General features: G+C 38.0%; 1 protein-coding gene across 2 annotated transcripts in view; it reads right to left on the bottom strand.

The window, feature by feature from the left end:
• LOC146639603 (CUB and sushi domain-containing protein 1-like) overlaps positions 1–16,574 on the bottom strand; it is a 480,470-nt gene that overhangs the window by 120,374 nt on the left and 343,522 nt on the right. For both annotated transcript variants that reach the window (XM_085353830.1, XM_085353836.1), the window contains exons 15-20: positions 15,248–15,388; positions 11,104–11,225; positions 10,899–10,971; positions 9,661–9,799; positions 4,956–5,143; positions 4,652–4,840 (exon numbers count right to left, since the gene is read on the bottom strand). In XM_085353830.1, the coding sequence (XP_085209956.1) occupies positions 4,652–4,840; positions 4,956–5,143; positions 9,661–9,799; positions 10,899–10,971; positions 11,104–11,225; positions 15,248–15,388 (852 nt within the window). The remainder of the gene's footprint in view (positions 1–4,651; positions 4,841–4,955; positions 5,144–9,660; positions 9,800–10,898; positions 10,972–11,103; positions 11,226–15,247; positions 15,389–16,574) is intronic.

Below are 16,574 nucleotides of genomic sequence, written 5' to 3'. Positions count from 1 at the left end.
AAGATAATATATTGACTCTTTGCTTCTCTTTGACTGAGCTTTCATCGCTTTCAGTACTATTCAGAGCAGTTCAGATAAATTTAATTCAATTAAAGCGCTTCAAGGTGTTTGACTGGCATGGCAATAAAAGGAATCTCTTTGTCAGCTATAAAACAAATGGATTCCAGACTATAAACAAAACAAACAGACAAAACATTTTTCTTCACTGTCAATTTATATATATTTTGGTACACAAACGCATCTTTTAGCTACAGAGATAAATGCAGTAGTCATTTGTTTGGTGAAAGGTTTATAAAAAGACTATTTATGATTTTGCATTTATGAGGACAGATTTCACAGCTCCTCTAATTTCTTCGTGCTGCAGGTACTCCAGCGTGCAGACCTCGTCTTCACCCCTCTCTCTCTCTCAATCTCTCAGTCTGATCATTTTTCTTCCTACTATTCTATATCATATTTCAACAGGGCTGGGGTTGATTTCAGAAGCTGTGATACGAGCTGTTCCCTCTCACTGACTAGCTGTCTTGTGAGTGTTGCGGTAACCTGTGCCAGCTTTTCAGACTCCCATCAGGATTTGGCAAAAACTAGGACACTGACTAAATGACCCTTGTTAAGGGAAGCACATGCGCATGTCTGTCTGTAGGGCTGTGCCATATGACCAAAATCTCATATCCCGATATAAGACATCTATAATCCCGATAACGATATAAATCACAAAAATGTAACATTTTCTGTAAATTCTGTGAATCTCGGGCAGCTCGACTTGCGGGAAGTGTTTCCAGCTGGACGTCGTGTGTCTGGAGTCGAGTGTTTTAACCGATGCATGAAACAATACATTTTTAGACATAAGTTGTAACAGCCGCCGTTTTCTTTGTGAGTATTTATTACACGGCGTGCTGCGGGGAAAAGTCTGTTCTAACGTTTGAGTCTAAGGTTTATTTTTTAGCACCTGGCGGCTCTTTTTTTACTTCTCATCCGTAAATAATCTGCTCTTTCACGTGATTCAGTTTATTCTGAAAAGTCTCAACAGGATCTTGAGCTTTATTGTGAAAGGTAAGCGGACACGCGATGGTGTTACCGTCGTTGTGGTTAAAACAGGCGCTCGTAGTGTGGTTATATTAAATATAAGAGAAAGAGAGAACTTTAAGAAATTAATATAGCCACTACAGGGACCATCAAAACGATGAAAAAATATTGCCTTAGTTTATTTTGCGACACCACGAAACAAACGATAGCGTAAAATGAAACGATAGACCGATATATATCGTTATGTCGAACAGGCCTATCTGTCTGTACGTAATGTATGTAACGTGTGTAACGGTTCATACTTTGGTGGTCCTAATCATCTGTGTGTGAAAAGAGAGAGAGAGAGATCGTTAAGAAAATGTGTGTGAGAAACTGTGAGGTGTATAACAATGCATAGAAAGAATGTGACAAGAAAGAGAGACGATTCATGACCAACAAAAAAAAAAAAAAAAAAAAAATGAAACAGAAAGAGGCTGGATTCTAAAGAAAGAGCTGCTTGGTTTTCAGAGAGGAGAGATAAATATATAGAGATAGCATATCAGTTTTCAGCATCATTCCTCCTCCTTCCCTTTTCTTAGTCTTTAAATACATTCTTAGTCTTCTTAAGTGATTCTCTAACTTTGGTCACTTCTAACAAGTTGTTGTCTTGGCACCAACTGCATGCTTTAAAATGTCACAGCACCCCTTCAATACTCTTCCTGACACATAAAAGAGCAGCCAGCGTTATCTGTTTGGTGATTTAACTGACCTGCAGGAATAAGATGAATAGTTTGTGTTGAATAGACGTTCTGGCATTACTGAAAGGGAATGGTGCCTGCATGCCTGGGGGGGTGATGACATGTCATTTTGCTTTTTATTTTAAATGCAGTGCTGTCTGTGTAATGTAGTGTGTATGAAATGTTAACTGTGCCTCTGAGACTGTCCTGTAAATAACATTATTGCCATTAATGGGTGCGAGTGTGTGTATGAATCGCTTCCAGCATGCCTGTGGGAGAGCTTAAAGATGATTTCTTTGCTCTTTTAAATAGAATAACCAAGAATTTTGTGAGTAGATATTGTAGGTTTGCTCAGTATTTGCAAGACTTGTTGTTTTGTCCCACACTTCCACAACATGCAGCCAAGTGTGATTAATCTAAATTTCAGTAGTGTAATAATATACTTAACACATAATTCCACTGTGATCTTTGCCCAAAAGCACACTATATCTCACATTACATTAAGTCAAGTCTTACACACCATTTCAGAAAAGTGCCATTCTGAAATAACGTGTCTTATAATGTGACAGCTGTCTCATTCAGTGGCATGCCTGGCTGAAAATTGAAAATGTCACAGTGCCGGTTTAAAACTATTTGCCTTACATGGCTGCAAGTATGACATAGATTGCTTTGCCATGAACTTACTCCTAACTTGTGATATCCTTTCATTTTCATATTTGATTATGTTCAATTGGCAGAGCAGATGAGATGCTGTTTGTTTAACTCCCACCATAGCATAAGCTGTGGAAAAACGCTCACTAGGAAGCCCTTTGAATAGCCAGGGAGCATCTGTTTCAGTAATTTCTATTGACCTAAATAAGTTCACAAAGGCTAAATGTCCAGCTTGAGTCATTGTGGTGGGAGTGAAGACTGTTTGCCCAATTACAGCTGTCTGTTGCAAAAAGTTAAAGGGCAAAAGGCAGAAGTGAGAGAACAGACTTTTTTTTCTTCAATATTCTGCTATGAAGGAAAGTAGCTACTGGTGTCACTGAAAGCACCTTCCCTTTCAAATGTCTTTTACCTCTGACACAGACTGATCCTCTTTTCTGCCTCTTCCATCTTTAGTCTCCTGTATTTTGTGTTGATATTCAAACGAGGTTTCAATGTTCAGGGTCAGTGTAGAAATGAAGTGACCACGCAGAAAATTTAGTATAAACAGTAATCTGCAGAAATCTTGAGCCACCCATCAATTCTTTACTTTTTGCTACCAAATGGAGAATACGGATAGAGATTTATTAAAGTGCATGCAAAATTGCGCCAACATAAGGAAACACAAAAGAAGTTTCTGTGCAACTTCAGTGAGCATGAATGTCAATATTTGGTTATGACCACCTTTATTCCTCAACACAGCCTGAACTCTCTTGAGCAAGCGTACTTTTAATGAATCTAGGTAGTTTTCAGGAATAGTCCTCCAAGGTTCTTGAAGGACATTTAAAGCTCTTCTTTGGATGTTGGCCAGATTTAGTTCTGTTCTCTGTCAAGATGATCCCACATTGCTTCAATAATATTGACATCAACGCTCTGGGGAGGCCAGTCCATGATTGATATGTTCTGTCTTGTTTGCAATGCTGAAAAAGGAAGCTGCTTTCCTCTACCTGCTTTATCACATGGTAGAGGAAAGTTTAACTGTACTTTTTTGAGTTCAGAATCCACTTGTTTTGACAGCATCAACTGACTGAAATTGACAAATGATGTGTTTTTGCACTAGGCTGCTAGTAACAAAGTGCTTAAAGGTGCAATTTAAAAACTGCCTCCTTGCTACTTTATATTGTCTGTTATGTGTAGACACAAAGCTGTCCCCTGAGTTAGAGGCTTATTTTATTTTTTGAATGATTCATATGTCAGTGGTAAGTGGCTTAACAAACAAAAAAACATTCCCTTAAAAATGTTTAGCTATGAGGACAGGATTGAACATGAGTGAAAAAAACAGTGTCTCTAGATCTTCAGAGAAAATGTACATACAGCAGATGTCAAGTTCAGTGTGCATCTGCCTGTATGTTGTAGCCAAGTGATAGAATGGAGCCCTGTCCAAGGTGCAGCGAACACAAGTGTGTTTATGCACCTTTGGAACAATTAAATTTTCTCTTTTAATTTATTTTAGCCTTGCAGTTTGGACACATCATTCTTTCTAAAGAATAATCTTTAAATGAGACTGGCACATGTTGTACCAAAGCTTTTCAAGGACACATATTCATTTATTTAGACACCGAAAGACAGAGATGTATATAGTTATAGTTGAGATGGATTGTAAGAAAAGTGCTAAATAGTATAACAAAGTCTGATATTTAGCAATCTTTCAAAAGTCTATCAAAGCAAGATGCAATTTCAACTTTTCCTGTAGTGCCAGATTAACTTAAAAAAGAGCTCATACATTGATTTCCAGTGTAAATAAAATGATTAGATAAAAATCCCTACAAAAGACTGTGGTGGCTACTATTTCTTAGTTGCAATATTCAGTTGGAGAATTAAAAACATCAACTCTAAAACACACATAATCAATCAAACAACAATTTGGCCAGAATTAAATTCAGCTCAAGATGACTTATTTTGCCAATGAAAGCATTTAATGCAGCTTTTGGCTTGAGAGGTGTATTTATAAAGCTATTTCAAGCTGTTCTCCCAACTAAGCACTTCTGGAGGCAAAAACTGGGCAATGTCTTTAGTTAAAAGAAAACAAACCCCAAACCACAATGGCCTGCTCTGTCAGTATGTGCTGTATGTTGACAACGTTTTTTCACTCTTTTCCATGTTTAGAGAATGTGAAACTATGTGTGAGGTGAGTCACGAGAGAACAGCATTCGCCCCTGATTGTATTACTCACGCTACAGGGTAATTCCTGTAAGAGATCAAATAAAATAAAAGAAGATACTAACCATCACAACTGGGAAGAGCGTGACTCCACTGATGATTCTGCTCGCAAACAATTGGCTCCTGATCGCTAAGTGTGTATCCCGGGTCACATGTAAATGACACACGAGAGCCAATGGAAAAGCTGCTGCCATGGCGACGACCATTCACTGGGATACCAGGATCAAGACACGAGTCTGACTCCATTTTCACACCTGAAAATCACATCACACAACCGCCGCAGTGTCAAAAGGTTGAGTGTATTTGCGTCTGTAAGCAATTTCGAGTGTGTCTACCAGGCATTTCAGTCTATCAGTCATTTAGACTTACTTTCATATCTGATGCTGAAGCCTGTGGCAGAGCGGCTGTTGTCTGTAGTGAACAACAGGAACAGGAAGTTTGATGTGGAAATCAGGAAATGAGGCGCTTGGGTACCATGGTATTCGCCGATCAGGAGAGAGGATGCTGAGGGGCCATCCCTGATCTCCAGTGTGTCATAGTTGACTTCTGTCTGGAACCTAGAGAAACAAAAAAAAACAAAAAAACACGCACATGAAATTCACAACTGCAAGTTATACATGTTAATAAATTCCAACGCTGAAAAAAGAGAAACTCGCCAATATTGTTCATTTTGCACAATTTATCCACTGTAGGCAAAAACAAAACAAAACACTGAGCTATAACAAAGTACTACCATATAAGAAACTTGACTGATATGTAAGCAATCAATCAGTCACACCTATTGCTGACTGTCTGAGTGGTGTCCCAGAAATGATGTGGGCTTCATAGATAATTGGCAAACCTTCTGGAGGAAACCTGGTCTTGTTAGGAGAGACGGCATCCATCCCACTTTGGATGGAGCAGCTCTCATTTCTAGAAATATGGACAAATTTATTAAACCCCCCAAAATATGACTATCCAGAGTTGGGACCAGGAAGCAGAGTTGCAGTCTTACACGCCTCTCTGCAGCTTCTCTCCTCCTGCTACCCCCCCAAAAACCCATCTCCATAGAGACTGTGTCAGCTTCCAAAAAGACAAAAAAACAAACTAAAAACCAGCAACAAACAACTTAAATATAAACAATTACAAAGAAAGAACAATACAGTACTCTGGACCAAAGAGTAAAACAGTGAAATGTGGATTATTAAATATTAGGTCTCTCTCCTCCAAGTCTCTGTTAGTACATGACTTAATAATTGATCAACAAATTGATTTACTCTGCCTTACAGAAACCTGGTTGCAGCAGGATGATTCTGTTAGTTTAAATGAATCAACACCCCCGAGTCATTCTAACTACCAGAAATCTCGAAGCACAGGCCGAGGGGGCGGTGTGGCAGCAATTTTTCACACCAGCCTATTAATTAATGAAAGACCAAGACAGACTTTTAATTCATTTGAAAGCCTGATGCTTAACATTGTCCACCCCAGCTGTGAAACTCAGAAACCAGTCTTACTTGTTATCATCTATCGTCCACCTGGGCCTTACACAGAGTTCTCTCTGATTTCACAGACTTTTTATTGGATTTAGTTCTGAGCTCAGATAAAATAATTATTGTGGGTGATTTTAACATCCATGTAGATGCTAAAAATGACAGCCTCAACATGGCATTTAATCTGTTATTAGACTCAATTGGTTTTTCTCAAAATGTAAAAGAACCCACCCACCACTTTAATCACACTCTAGATCTTGTTTTAACATATGGCATAGAAACTGAACATTTAACAGTGTTTCCTGAAAACCCTCTCCTGTCTGATCATTTCCTGATAACATTTACATTTACAATAATTGATTACACAGCGGTGGAGAGTAGACTTTATCAAAGTAGATGTCTTTCTGAAAGTGCTGTAACTAAGTTTAAGAATATAATCCACCCACTGTTATCATCTTCAATGCCCTGTACCAACATAGAGCAGAGCAGCTATCTGAACACTACCCCAACAGAGGTCGATTATCTTGTTAATAATTTCACCTCCTCACTACGTACGACTCTGGATACTGTAGGTCCTGTGAAAACTAAGGTCTCAAATCAGAAGTACCTGACTCCGTAGTATAATTCTCAAACACGTACCCTAAAGCAGATGACTCGTAATCTGGAGAGGAAATGGCGTGTCACAAATTTAGAGGATCATCATTTAGCCTGGAGAAATAGTTTGCTGCTTTATAAGAAAGCCCTCCGCAAAGCCAGAACATCTTACTATTCATCACTGATTGAAGAAAATAAGAACAACCCCAGGTTTCTCTTCAGCACTGTAGCCAGGCTGACAAAAAGTCAGAGCTCTTTTGAGCCAACCATCCCTTTAACGTTAACTAGTAATGACTCCATGAACTTCTTCACAAATAAAATTTTTATCATTAGAGAAAAAATTACCAATAATCATCCCACAGATGTAATATTATTTACAGCTACTCTTAGTACCATTGATGTTAAGTTAGACTATTTTTCTCCAATTGATCTTTCTGAGTTAACTTCAATAATTACTTCCTCCAAACCATCAACGTGTCTTTTAGACCCCATTCCTACAAAACTGCTCAAAGAAGTCCTGCCATTAATTAATTCTTCGATCTTAAATATGATCAACCTATCTCTAATGATCGGCTATGTACCACAGGCCTTCAAGCTGGCTGTAGTTAAACCTTTACTCAAAAAGCCATCTCTAGACCCAGCAGTCTTAGCTAATTATAGGCCAATCTCCAACCTTCCTTTCATATCAAAAATCCTTGAAAGAGTAGTTGTCAAACAGCTAACAGATCATCTGCAGAGGAATGGCTTATTTGAAGAGTTTCAGTCAGGTTTCAGAGTTCATCACAGCACAGAAACAGCTTTAGTGAAGGTTACAAATGATCTTCTTATGGCCTCTGACAGTGGACTCATCTCTGTGCTTGTCCTGCTAGACCTCAGTGCAGCATTCGATACTGTTGACCATAATATCCTATTAGAGCGATTAGAACATGCTGTAGGTATTACAGGTACTGCACTGCAGTGGTTTGTATCATATCTATCTAATAGACTCCAATTTGTGCATGTAAATGGAGAGTCCTCTTCACACACTGAGGTTAATTATGGAGTTCCACAGGGTTCAGTGCTAGGACCAATTCTGTTTACATTATATATGCTTCCCTTAGGCAGCATCATTAGAAGACATAGCATACATTTTCACTGCTATGCAGATGACACCCAGCTCTATCTACCCATGAAGCCAGATAACACACACCAATTAGTTAAACTGCAGGAATGTCTTAAAGACATAAAGACCTGGATGGCCGCTAACTTTCTGCTTCTTAATTCAGATAAAACTGAGGTTATTGTACTCGGCCCTGAAAAGCTTAGAAATATGGTATCTAACCAGATTCTTACTCAGGATGGCATTACCTTGGCCTTCAGTAACGCTGTGAGGAACCTTGGAGTCATTTTTGACCAGGACATATCCTTCAATGCATTTGCGCAACATCTCTAAAATTAGAAATATCCTGTCTCAGAGTGACGCTGAAAAACTAGTTCATGCATTTATAACTTCCAGGCTGGACTACTGTAATTCATTATTATCAGGATGTCCAAAAAACTCACTGAAAAGCCTTCAGCTAATCCAAAATGCTGCAGCAAGAGTCCTGACAGGGACTAGAAAGAGAGAGCATATTTCTCCTGTTTTGGCTTCCCTTCATTGGCTTCCTGTTAAATCCAGAATTGAATTCAAAATCCTGCTCCTCACATACAAGGTCTTAAATAATCAGGCCCCATCTTATCTTAAGGACCTTGTAGTACCATATCACCCTATTAGAGCACTTCGCTCTCGCTCTGCAGGCCTACTTGTTGTTCCTAGAGTATTTAAAAGTAGAATGGGAGGGAGAGCCTTCAGTTTTCAGGCCCCTCTTCTGTGGAACCAGCTTCCAGTTTGGATTCGGGAGACAGACACTATCTCTACTTTTAAGATTAGGCTTAAAACTTTCCTTTTTGCTAAAGCATATAGTTAGGGCTGGACCAGGTGACCCTGAATCCTCCCTTAGTTATGCTGCAATAGATGTAGGCTGCCGGGGGATTCCCTTGATGCATTGAGTTTCTCCTTTCCAGTCACCTTTCTCGCTCACTATGTTTTAACAGACCTCTCTGCGTTGAATCATATCTGTTATTAACCTCTGTCTCTCTTCCACAGCATGTCTTTATCCTGTCTTCCTTCTCTCACCCCAACCGGTCGCAGCAGATGGCCGCCCCTCCCTGAGCCTGGTTCTGCCGGAGGTTTCTTCCTGTTAAAAGGGAGTTTTTCCTTCCCACTGTCGCCAAAGTGCTTGGTCATAGGGGGTCATATGATTGTTGGGTTTTTCTCTGTATCTATGAAGCGCCTTGAGGCGACTTTTGTTGTGATTTGGCGCTATATAAATAAAATTGAATTGAATTGAATTGAATTATTCTATTAAATAGCTAAAACACTTAAACACTAATTAACCCATTTGCATTAAGTTGGAGCTACAGGGCCTAATCAGTCAATTTTTGGGTCTAAGCATCAAATAGTAGATGATCCAGAAAAAGGATGTTGTATATCACCAACCTATCTAGTTGAACAGAAACCAAGATTTGGGAGCTACTGACACACTGCAACAACGCGGTATCTGAATAATTATATCTGACCAGCTAAATGAAAAATTAACTAGCCTCTGCTTCAGAAGAAGTATGCTGAATCGTCCACAAATGAAATGTCTCATAGGCGATGAAGATAACTCGGCGTGTACGTCACATTTCAAAAAGACAAATTTCTGCTATTGCAGTTTCAGGCTACACTGCATCTGTCTGTGGCTTGTTTCCAGAAGAAAAAAAATGTAAAAAGCCAACATTAATCATTTACTGCAGCAGTAACTCACCAGCCTCATCTATATCTGACTACCTTATATTGCATGTGAAAGACTGCCCAAGTAAAATATTAACTAAATAATGCACTCCCTAACCGTACCATATTATCTAACCATTAACAGTCAAATGTCAACAATTTTTGAGCAAACACATTTGACAAATCAGTCAACAGCATAGTTGAGTAATACACTTACTTGTCAAAGTGTATCTTTACAGCATGGTCTGCTTGTGCTTCAATCACCCACTGGCAGTTCAGAGAGTCTTTGTAAAAGGAGGGCCAACCAGGAGATAGCAAAACACCTGTAGGAGCTGTAAGATGCCCTCCACAGGGAGCTGGATGGAAACAAAGACCCCCACACACAACCACAGGAAATAAAATTAATCATTTTCTCCTTGTAAATGTCTGTAAATTGCTCCTATTTCATTAAGTTAGCAGATTAATTGTCTGCTCTGTTTATTTTATCATTCTAATCCACTCTGAATTTCTATATTTCATACATAAACATTTACCTTCAGAAATTACAGTGAGCCCATCATGTGCTACAGTAAGCAATTTTGAGTTAGTGATGTTTGAAAAAGCCCAAAATAATTATCACATTATAATTTATAGGAGGAATTAAATATATTTATGTGTCAAATGGTGCCAAAAAATAACTCTCCGTTTCCCTGCACAAGCTGCAGGCAGCAACACTGGCACATACCGTCACTACTTTATAGCTCAGTTCCAAAATTTCAATTATGACACATTAAAAAACAATAATTATCTCCCGTTGAGTTGTTTCTTTCAAATAAAATGAAATATCAGACATCGTATCATGTTCGGTTTTTATTCTTATTCATTTTGAGTCTGTCTAGAACCTGAATTAAACATAAAAAACTCCAGACCTGGAATTCATGGTTTCTTCATTATTCATTGCTACAACATATAATTTGCAGTGGCTTGTCTTTTCAAGTAGCTCATACCTTTGCATATTTGATTGCTCTCATAAATCCAGACTTTCAGCAAGAAAAGAAAAAAAAAAAAACACAGAATGCATACTGAAGGAGCAGTTTTTTTGGATGGGATCTTCAAGAACAGGAGAGATGATATTCTCTCGTACTCCATAGTTAAAAAGATGACCCCCCCATGTTCAATTTGATTTTGTCCTAATAGTACATCTCTGTCTTTCGGTGTCTAAATAAATGAATATGTGTCCCTGAAAAGCTTTGGTACAACATGTGCCAGTCTCATTTAAAGATTATTCTTTAGAAAGAATGATGTGTCCAGACTGCAAGGCTAAAATCAATTAAAAGAGAAAATTTAATTGTTCCAAAGGTGCATAAACACACTTGAGCTGTATGGTAATCGCTAAAATAGTTGAATGTTTTGTGGAACATTATACTCCTATATACAGTAAACAGTTCTTATGTGTAGGTGTCTGCTTAGGTTTACCTTCACAGCGAGGTACAGCTGCAGACCAGACAACATTTCCATCCTGAATAATGCAGGTGACCTGATCGGACCCCTGGAAATACACGATTTAAAGAAAGGTTACATTTATACTAGGTTTTACCACACAACTATGGACACCGATTATGACAATCATTTCAAAATTGTGTTAAAAAGTGTGATAATGATACTTTCAAATGATTATTACCTGAGTCCGAATGAATCCTTGATCACAGCGAAACGCCACTGAGCTGCCAAGCTGAAACTGGTCACCGTACCTCTGACCATTTACTGGGACTCCTGGGTCATGACATTCATTCTGACCAAATGCTACAGAGAGAAAATAACCAGAGAAAAGTTAAAACTGGGGCTAAGACACATAAGATTGAATTACTGTATCAAACAAAGGCAAATTAATTTGAAAAGGAAAGAACAAAGACGTAATCTGAAAAAAAGAGAAAGCTGGCAGATTGCAACTACACTCTGGTTAAGTGGTTCAAAATATGTATGCATATTTATTCATTTGAGCAGTTTTTACCAGTTTTTTCAATTTATTTTAATACCGAAAATTTGGTTCTGCCAGAGGAAAAAAATGAAACCGCTGCTGTATCACTGTCAGTGAATGTGACATCTCCACTGATATGGAAATATGGGAATGGAATTATCTTTATGTGGACTCAACCTTGTCATGTTAAGCTTATATTATCCCCATTCCAGAGATTAACCTGATGCCACCCAGAGCACACACCCAGTGATTGGACATGTCTCAGGTTGATTAGCTGCTGATGGAGGGAAATGGGAGCAGTGAGAGAAAGGAGAGGACGTAGGGAAAAAAATGAGAGCCACAAGGGAAATGGCAGGTACACAAACAAAAATGCACACATACTGTATATTACATACAGTCTTGTAGCAGTATTCAAATATGTGTTCAAATATGCATGTAGAGAAAGTACTATATAGGCCAAAGGCAGACACAGATAAAGTAGCCCTTGTACTCCTTCAACAACCTGATATTATAGAAGAGGAAGAAAAGACTAGAAGATACGTATGAGAAAAAGCACGAAATGCCAGCATACAAAATATTCAAATGATATGTTTAAACCAATACAGTCATTGGTTTGAACCCAGTAGAAGATGAAAAAAAGGCCAACTAAGGCTGAAGAAGCTAAGAAGAAGCCATAGTGACAGGGAAAGGTAGAAACATATGGCATAAAAAAAAGGAAAAAATAAAAACTAAATGATATTTCGGCTATAACAGAGAAAAGATGAACTCAATAGTTGACCTCAGATAAGAATAACTATGCATCTTACAGTGAATGCATTTTGTAATTTAAAATTTTGAGTAAACCATTTGTTAGTAAGATGTAAACATTTTAAAGATTAGCTGTAGTTAGTGAGGAAATAAGAATTTTGACATTAAGGAGCAATATGCACTAAAGTTAGCAGGCTAACCAGCTAGACCAGGCTTGGCCAACTCCAGGCCTCGAGGGCCGGTGTCCTGCAGGTTTTAGATCTCACACTGGGTCCACAATATTGTCAACAATGTCAATGCTGTCAAGAATGTCAACAATATTGTATAATGTGGGAAAGTCTCAGATTGGTCTAACTCTAGACTTATTTATTCAGAGTTTTTACTTATCCAAAGAGTCTAAATCTGTTCCATGTATAAATTTATTCTTGCATTGTTTTGTAGTTGAAGTGGACATCTGATTCATTAGGTCAGGGATGGGCCAACTCCAGGCCTCAAGGGCGGGTCCTGCAGGTTGTAGATCTCACCCTGGGTCAACACACCTGAATCAAATGATTAGTTCGTTACCAGGCCTCTGGAGAACTTCACGACATGTTGAGGAGGTAATTTAGCCATTTAAATCAGCTGTGACGGCTCAAGGACACATCTAAAACCTGCAGGATACCGACCCTCGAGGCCTGGGTTTGGACACCACTGAGCTAGACCCAAGTAGTTCCACTTTCTACCTCAAGGGACAATAGTGAGTCCAGTCTCTTTTTGCCCAAAGTATGGTTTAGTTTAAAACAAATTGTTAAAGAAACAAAAAGTGAACATATATAAGGTCAAAATTGTTTTTTGGAAATGATCATCTTCCTCTGAAAGTGATTAAAAACAGAATTTGGATATATTCCATTTTAAATATATCATTAATAACCTTAGCTGTCATAGGCTAAAGCACATTTTTACGCATGATGTCCTCATAATATATAGGATCAATTTATTTGTAGGATAGATTCAAATCTGCGAACAGTTATTGGCTCCCAGTGCACCGCTTTCACCAAATAACTGCACAGTCTTGCATTCATTCTTGAGTTTCTAACACAATTCATATAAATATACCCACAGCATAACCTCTTGATATTCATATATGCATTAAAATGTTAATAGACCAAATTACTGAAACAGCACAATATGTTTGATATTTTTAAGTCCCAGTGTAGAATTTATGTCATCAGGTTTTCAAATTACATTTTCAAAAAGTTTCACCACTAAAAACTATATGAATGTATTTCAGCATTTTTCTTTTCTGCCAGGTAAAAAGTTTGAGAGGCATTTAATTTAATATGATTTTTATTTAACTACATATTAATTTTTCGTTTGAGGTGCATCAAACCTTTCATTTGTGTTAGGATTTGAAATAGTACACTTTGTTATTTATTATGCTCAGTTTTTTTTCACTAGGTTAAAAAAAACACACACACACACACACACACACACACACACACACACACACACACACACACACACACACACACACACACTATTTTCATTTGTCAAATGCCACCTCTAAAGGAAGAGCCAAAGACAAGGTCATTTGGGAGGCAGTGTGTGAAATGGTGCAGAAGTGCATGGTAATCACACTGAATGAATCTGAATCACTCAGGCAGAACTAGTTCAGCTTAGAGTGGATAAATATACAGGATGGAGTAGCTGGGTTCAAACTCTGACAATGGGACAGGCTTAACTGGGTGAAAGTTGAGTAAGATATGCATATGTAGCTTGCCATCACCAGTGTGTGAATGTGTGTGTGAATGGGTGGATGACTGGATGTGTAAAGCGCTTTGGAGTCCTTAGGGACTAGTAAAGCGCTGTACAAATACAGGCCATTTACCATATAGGATCAGTCAAGCAGAAGAAGTCAAACAGGACAGGTTAAGGTAACGTCAGGTGCAGTAATGCTGATGTCGGTATTATATTAATCATAACGAAGTGCCATTCTGAGGTGGTTAGCATATGAAAAGGTATTTTACTCTGAGCTATATTTAATATGGATCTTAACTAGTATATGAAGATACTAGCTATACAACAAGCTCCGGAAGCAAATCCTCAGAATTTAGTTGTAAATGTAGCTTATATGTTTTAAAGATGTGCATTGAGTTACATAGCAATACTCAGCTTGATAATCAGTAAATCATTTGTTTAAAAAAAGGGACACTCGCTAGGATCTACCCTAGAACATAATGTATAGCAGTATGTTGACAACTGATTTCTGCTTTTGTCTCTGATTACATGGTGGTAGAAGTGTTGCATCTCAGTTTTACTGTTGGAATGTCCGTATTGTTTAACAAATTTCTGCTATCAAAACTCCACTGAAGTGACCCTGGAAGTATTCTTAATAAAAATTTGTCAAAGTGTCAAAACAACATGCTGTCATTTGTCAGAAGAACTGCTGGGAAAAAAATGACAGTTACTTAAAAAAAATTTAAACCAAATTCAAATACAACAATGAGGTAGTACGCTGGTAGAGATCTTAATGGATATTTGGTTGGTTGCAAAGAGGCTGCTACCCCAAATCCTCTTTGTGACTAGTAGACTATCATAGTCACTGCAGTATGCACAGAAGACACAGATCTTTCTGCTAATACTCAATAACTACTCACAGAGTAGCTGAAAAATGGGAAAAAATTGCAGCAGAGAGCCGAAATAGAGGACATCCACCAACACATTTCAAATGGTGCATCTTTACTTCAATGCAAATCCATTTCTGGTTTTCATCATGCTTTTCACAAGAGTTTCTGAGTTTTTGCAGACAAATCTGCATCTTCCATGCAAACTACAAGCAATCACAGTAATCTGCAGGCAACAAAGAAGGTTTTCAGTGCACAATTCATACCACTTTGCAACCGATTTCACCTAGTGTCAGTCTCCAGGGACCACTGTAGAAGCACAGATTTTTCCTAGTGCCAGTGGGCTACTGACTAGTCTCTTTGTTTGCAACCTCCAGTAACCGCTCACCAACTGGTTGAGATTGCACATTTTCCCCCAGTGACTTAGTAAGCTAAGGGTGTTTACTATGGCCTAAACAACAAATGGACTGAGCAATAAGTAGGTAGTTGATACTTACTGGTATAGCTGATATTGAAGCCCTTCCCAGTATTTGAATGATCAGACTGAAATTCCAGTCTCATGATGTGACCGTTTGAGGCGATCTGTGATGGAACATCTTTTCCTGAGAATGTCCCAAATGTTGTTGGCTCAGACAAACCTAAAATCAAGCACAATTTAAACATTATTTTAGAGAGACATTTAATATTGCTTATCTAATTTATCCTGTATAAAATCAGGCCAGACTTGGAAAGAGAAAGGCTCATCCCAAGGGAGCTCAAAGAGGTGAATTAGGGTTAAGAGAAAACAAAACACTGAGATGATTTAGCAGTTCCTGACACACTTGCTAAATGCTTACTAATATGCATGATAAGCACATAATGCTTTATTTAAGCATTAGAAGTAGAAGTGCCAAAGTATGAAATGTATTCATGGTGTAACAAATTATTGACATTCAAATAACTGACAATCTAAATGAATGATTAAGCTGGTCCTGGTAAAGCCTAACAACTGTTGTGAGTTTTAATGAGAACAACAAGAAAAGTCTGTTAAAATGTCAATGTTAACTATAGGCCGCTGAAGGATAACTTGCTTCTCTGCATGCTTAGAATTTAAAACAACAACAACAACATAAACTTTTAATACAGATGTTACTCAATTTTTAACTTCATTTAAATATGGAGGTAATGTTTGTCTAAAGTTGCTGTTTTGGTCACTTTCTTTTTCTGCAGCAATTTCTTCTGCGGAGGTGAGAAGTGCTGCTGTAATTGCTTTTCTGGTCAATAAGTGTATTAATCTTCTGACATTCCAGTGAACCAGCTGATGCTTTGATTACAGGTTTTGAGGTGAAAAAGCTATTACAATGCATATGTGTAGGTTTTTTTTTTTAGTTGGCTATTTTAAACGTGCAGATATAAACAGATACACTGGAATGAGATGAAATGTATTGACGATCGCTAAAAGCCTGAAAACTGACAGTTTCTTACTATTGACTTTATGAAATTCATATGAATTTTTAAAGGTAACAGAGATGGCAATGGAAATCAATGTCAGCTGACATCACTTCAAGGGACAGAAAGGGAGTTTCAAGACCACTTCACTGATAAAGATGCTGTTCTTCACAACACTCCCATAGAAACTTTTCTTTTTATTTCCTTCTTGACTTGAATTTTAGGATTCAATGCACTTAGACACAATTAAGCTACACAGTAACTGAGTTGTAAAGTGCCAGCCTCTTTAGTCTCTAGCAACTCAAAAGCCCTTTCACTTATTCATTATTACATTGATAGGCAAGAGACCAGGAAGGAAATAGAATCAACGTAACAATAGCTAAAAGAGTGCCAAGA

The sequence above is a fragment of the Diplotaxodon limnothrissa genome, linkage group LG1 (assembly GCF_057381915.1).
Source record: "Diplotaxodon limnothrissa isolate DT_005_m linkage group LG1, D_limnothrissa_male_GT1.1, whole genome shotgun sequence".
Lineage (NCBI taxonomy): Eukaryota > Metazoa > Chordata > Actinopteri > Cichliformes > Cichlidae > Diplotaxodon > Diplotaxodon limnothrissa.
The sequence above is the reverse complement of the archived record's forward strand: the minus strand, read 5'-3'. Positions and strand labels throughout refer to the sequence as shown.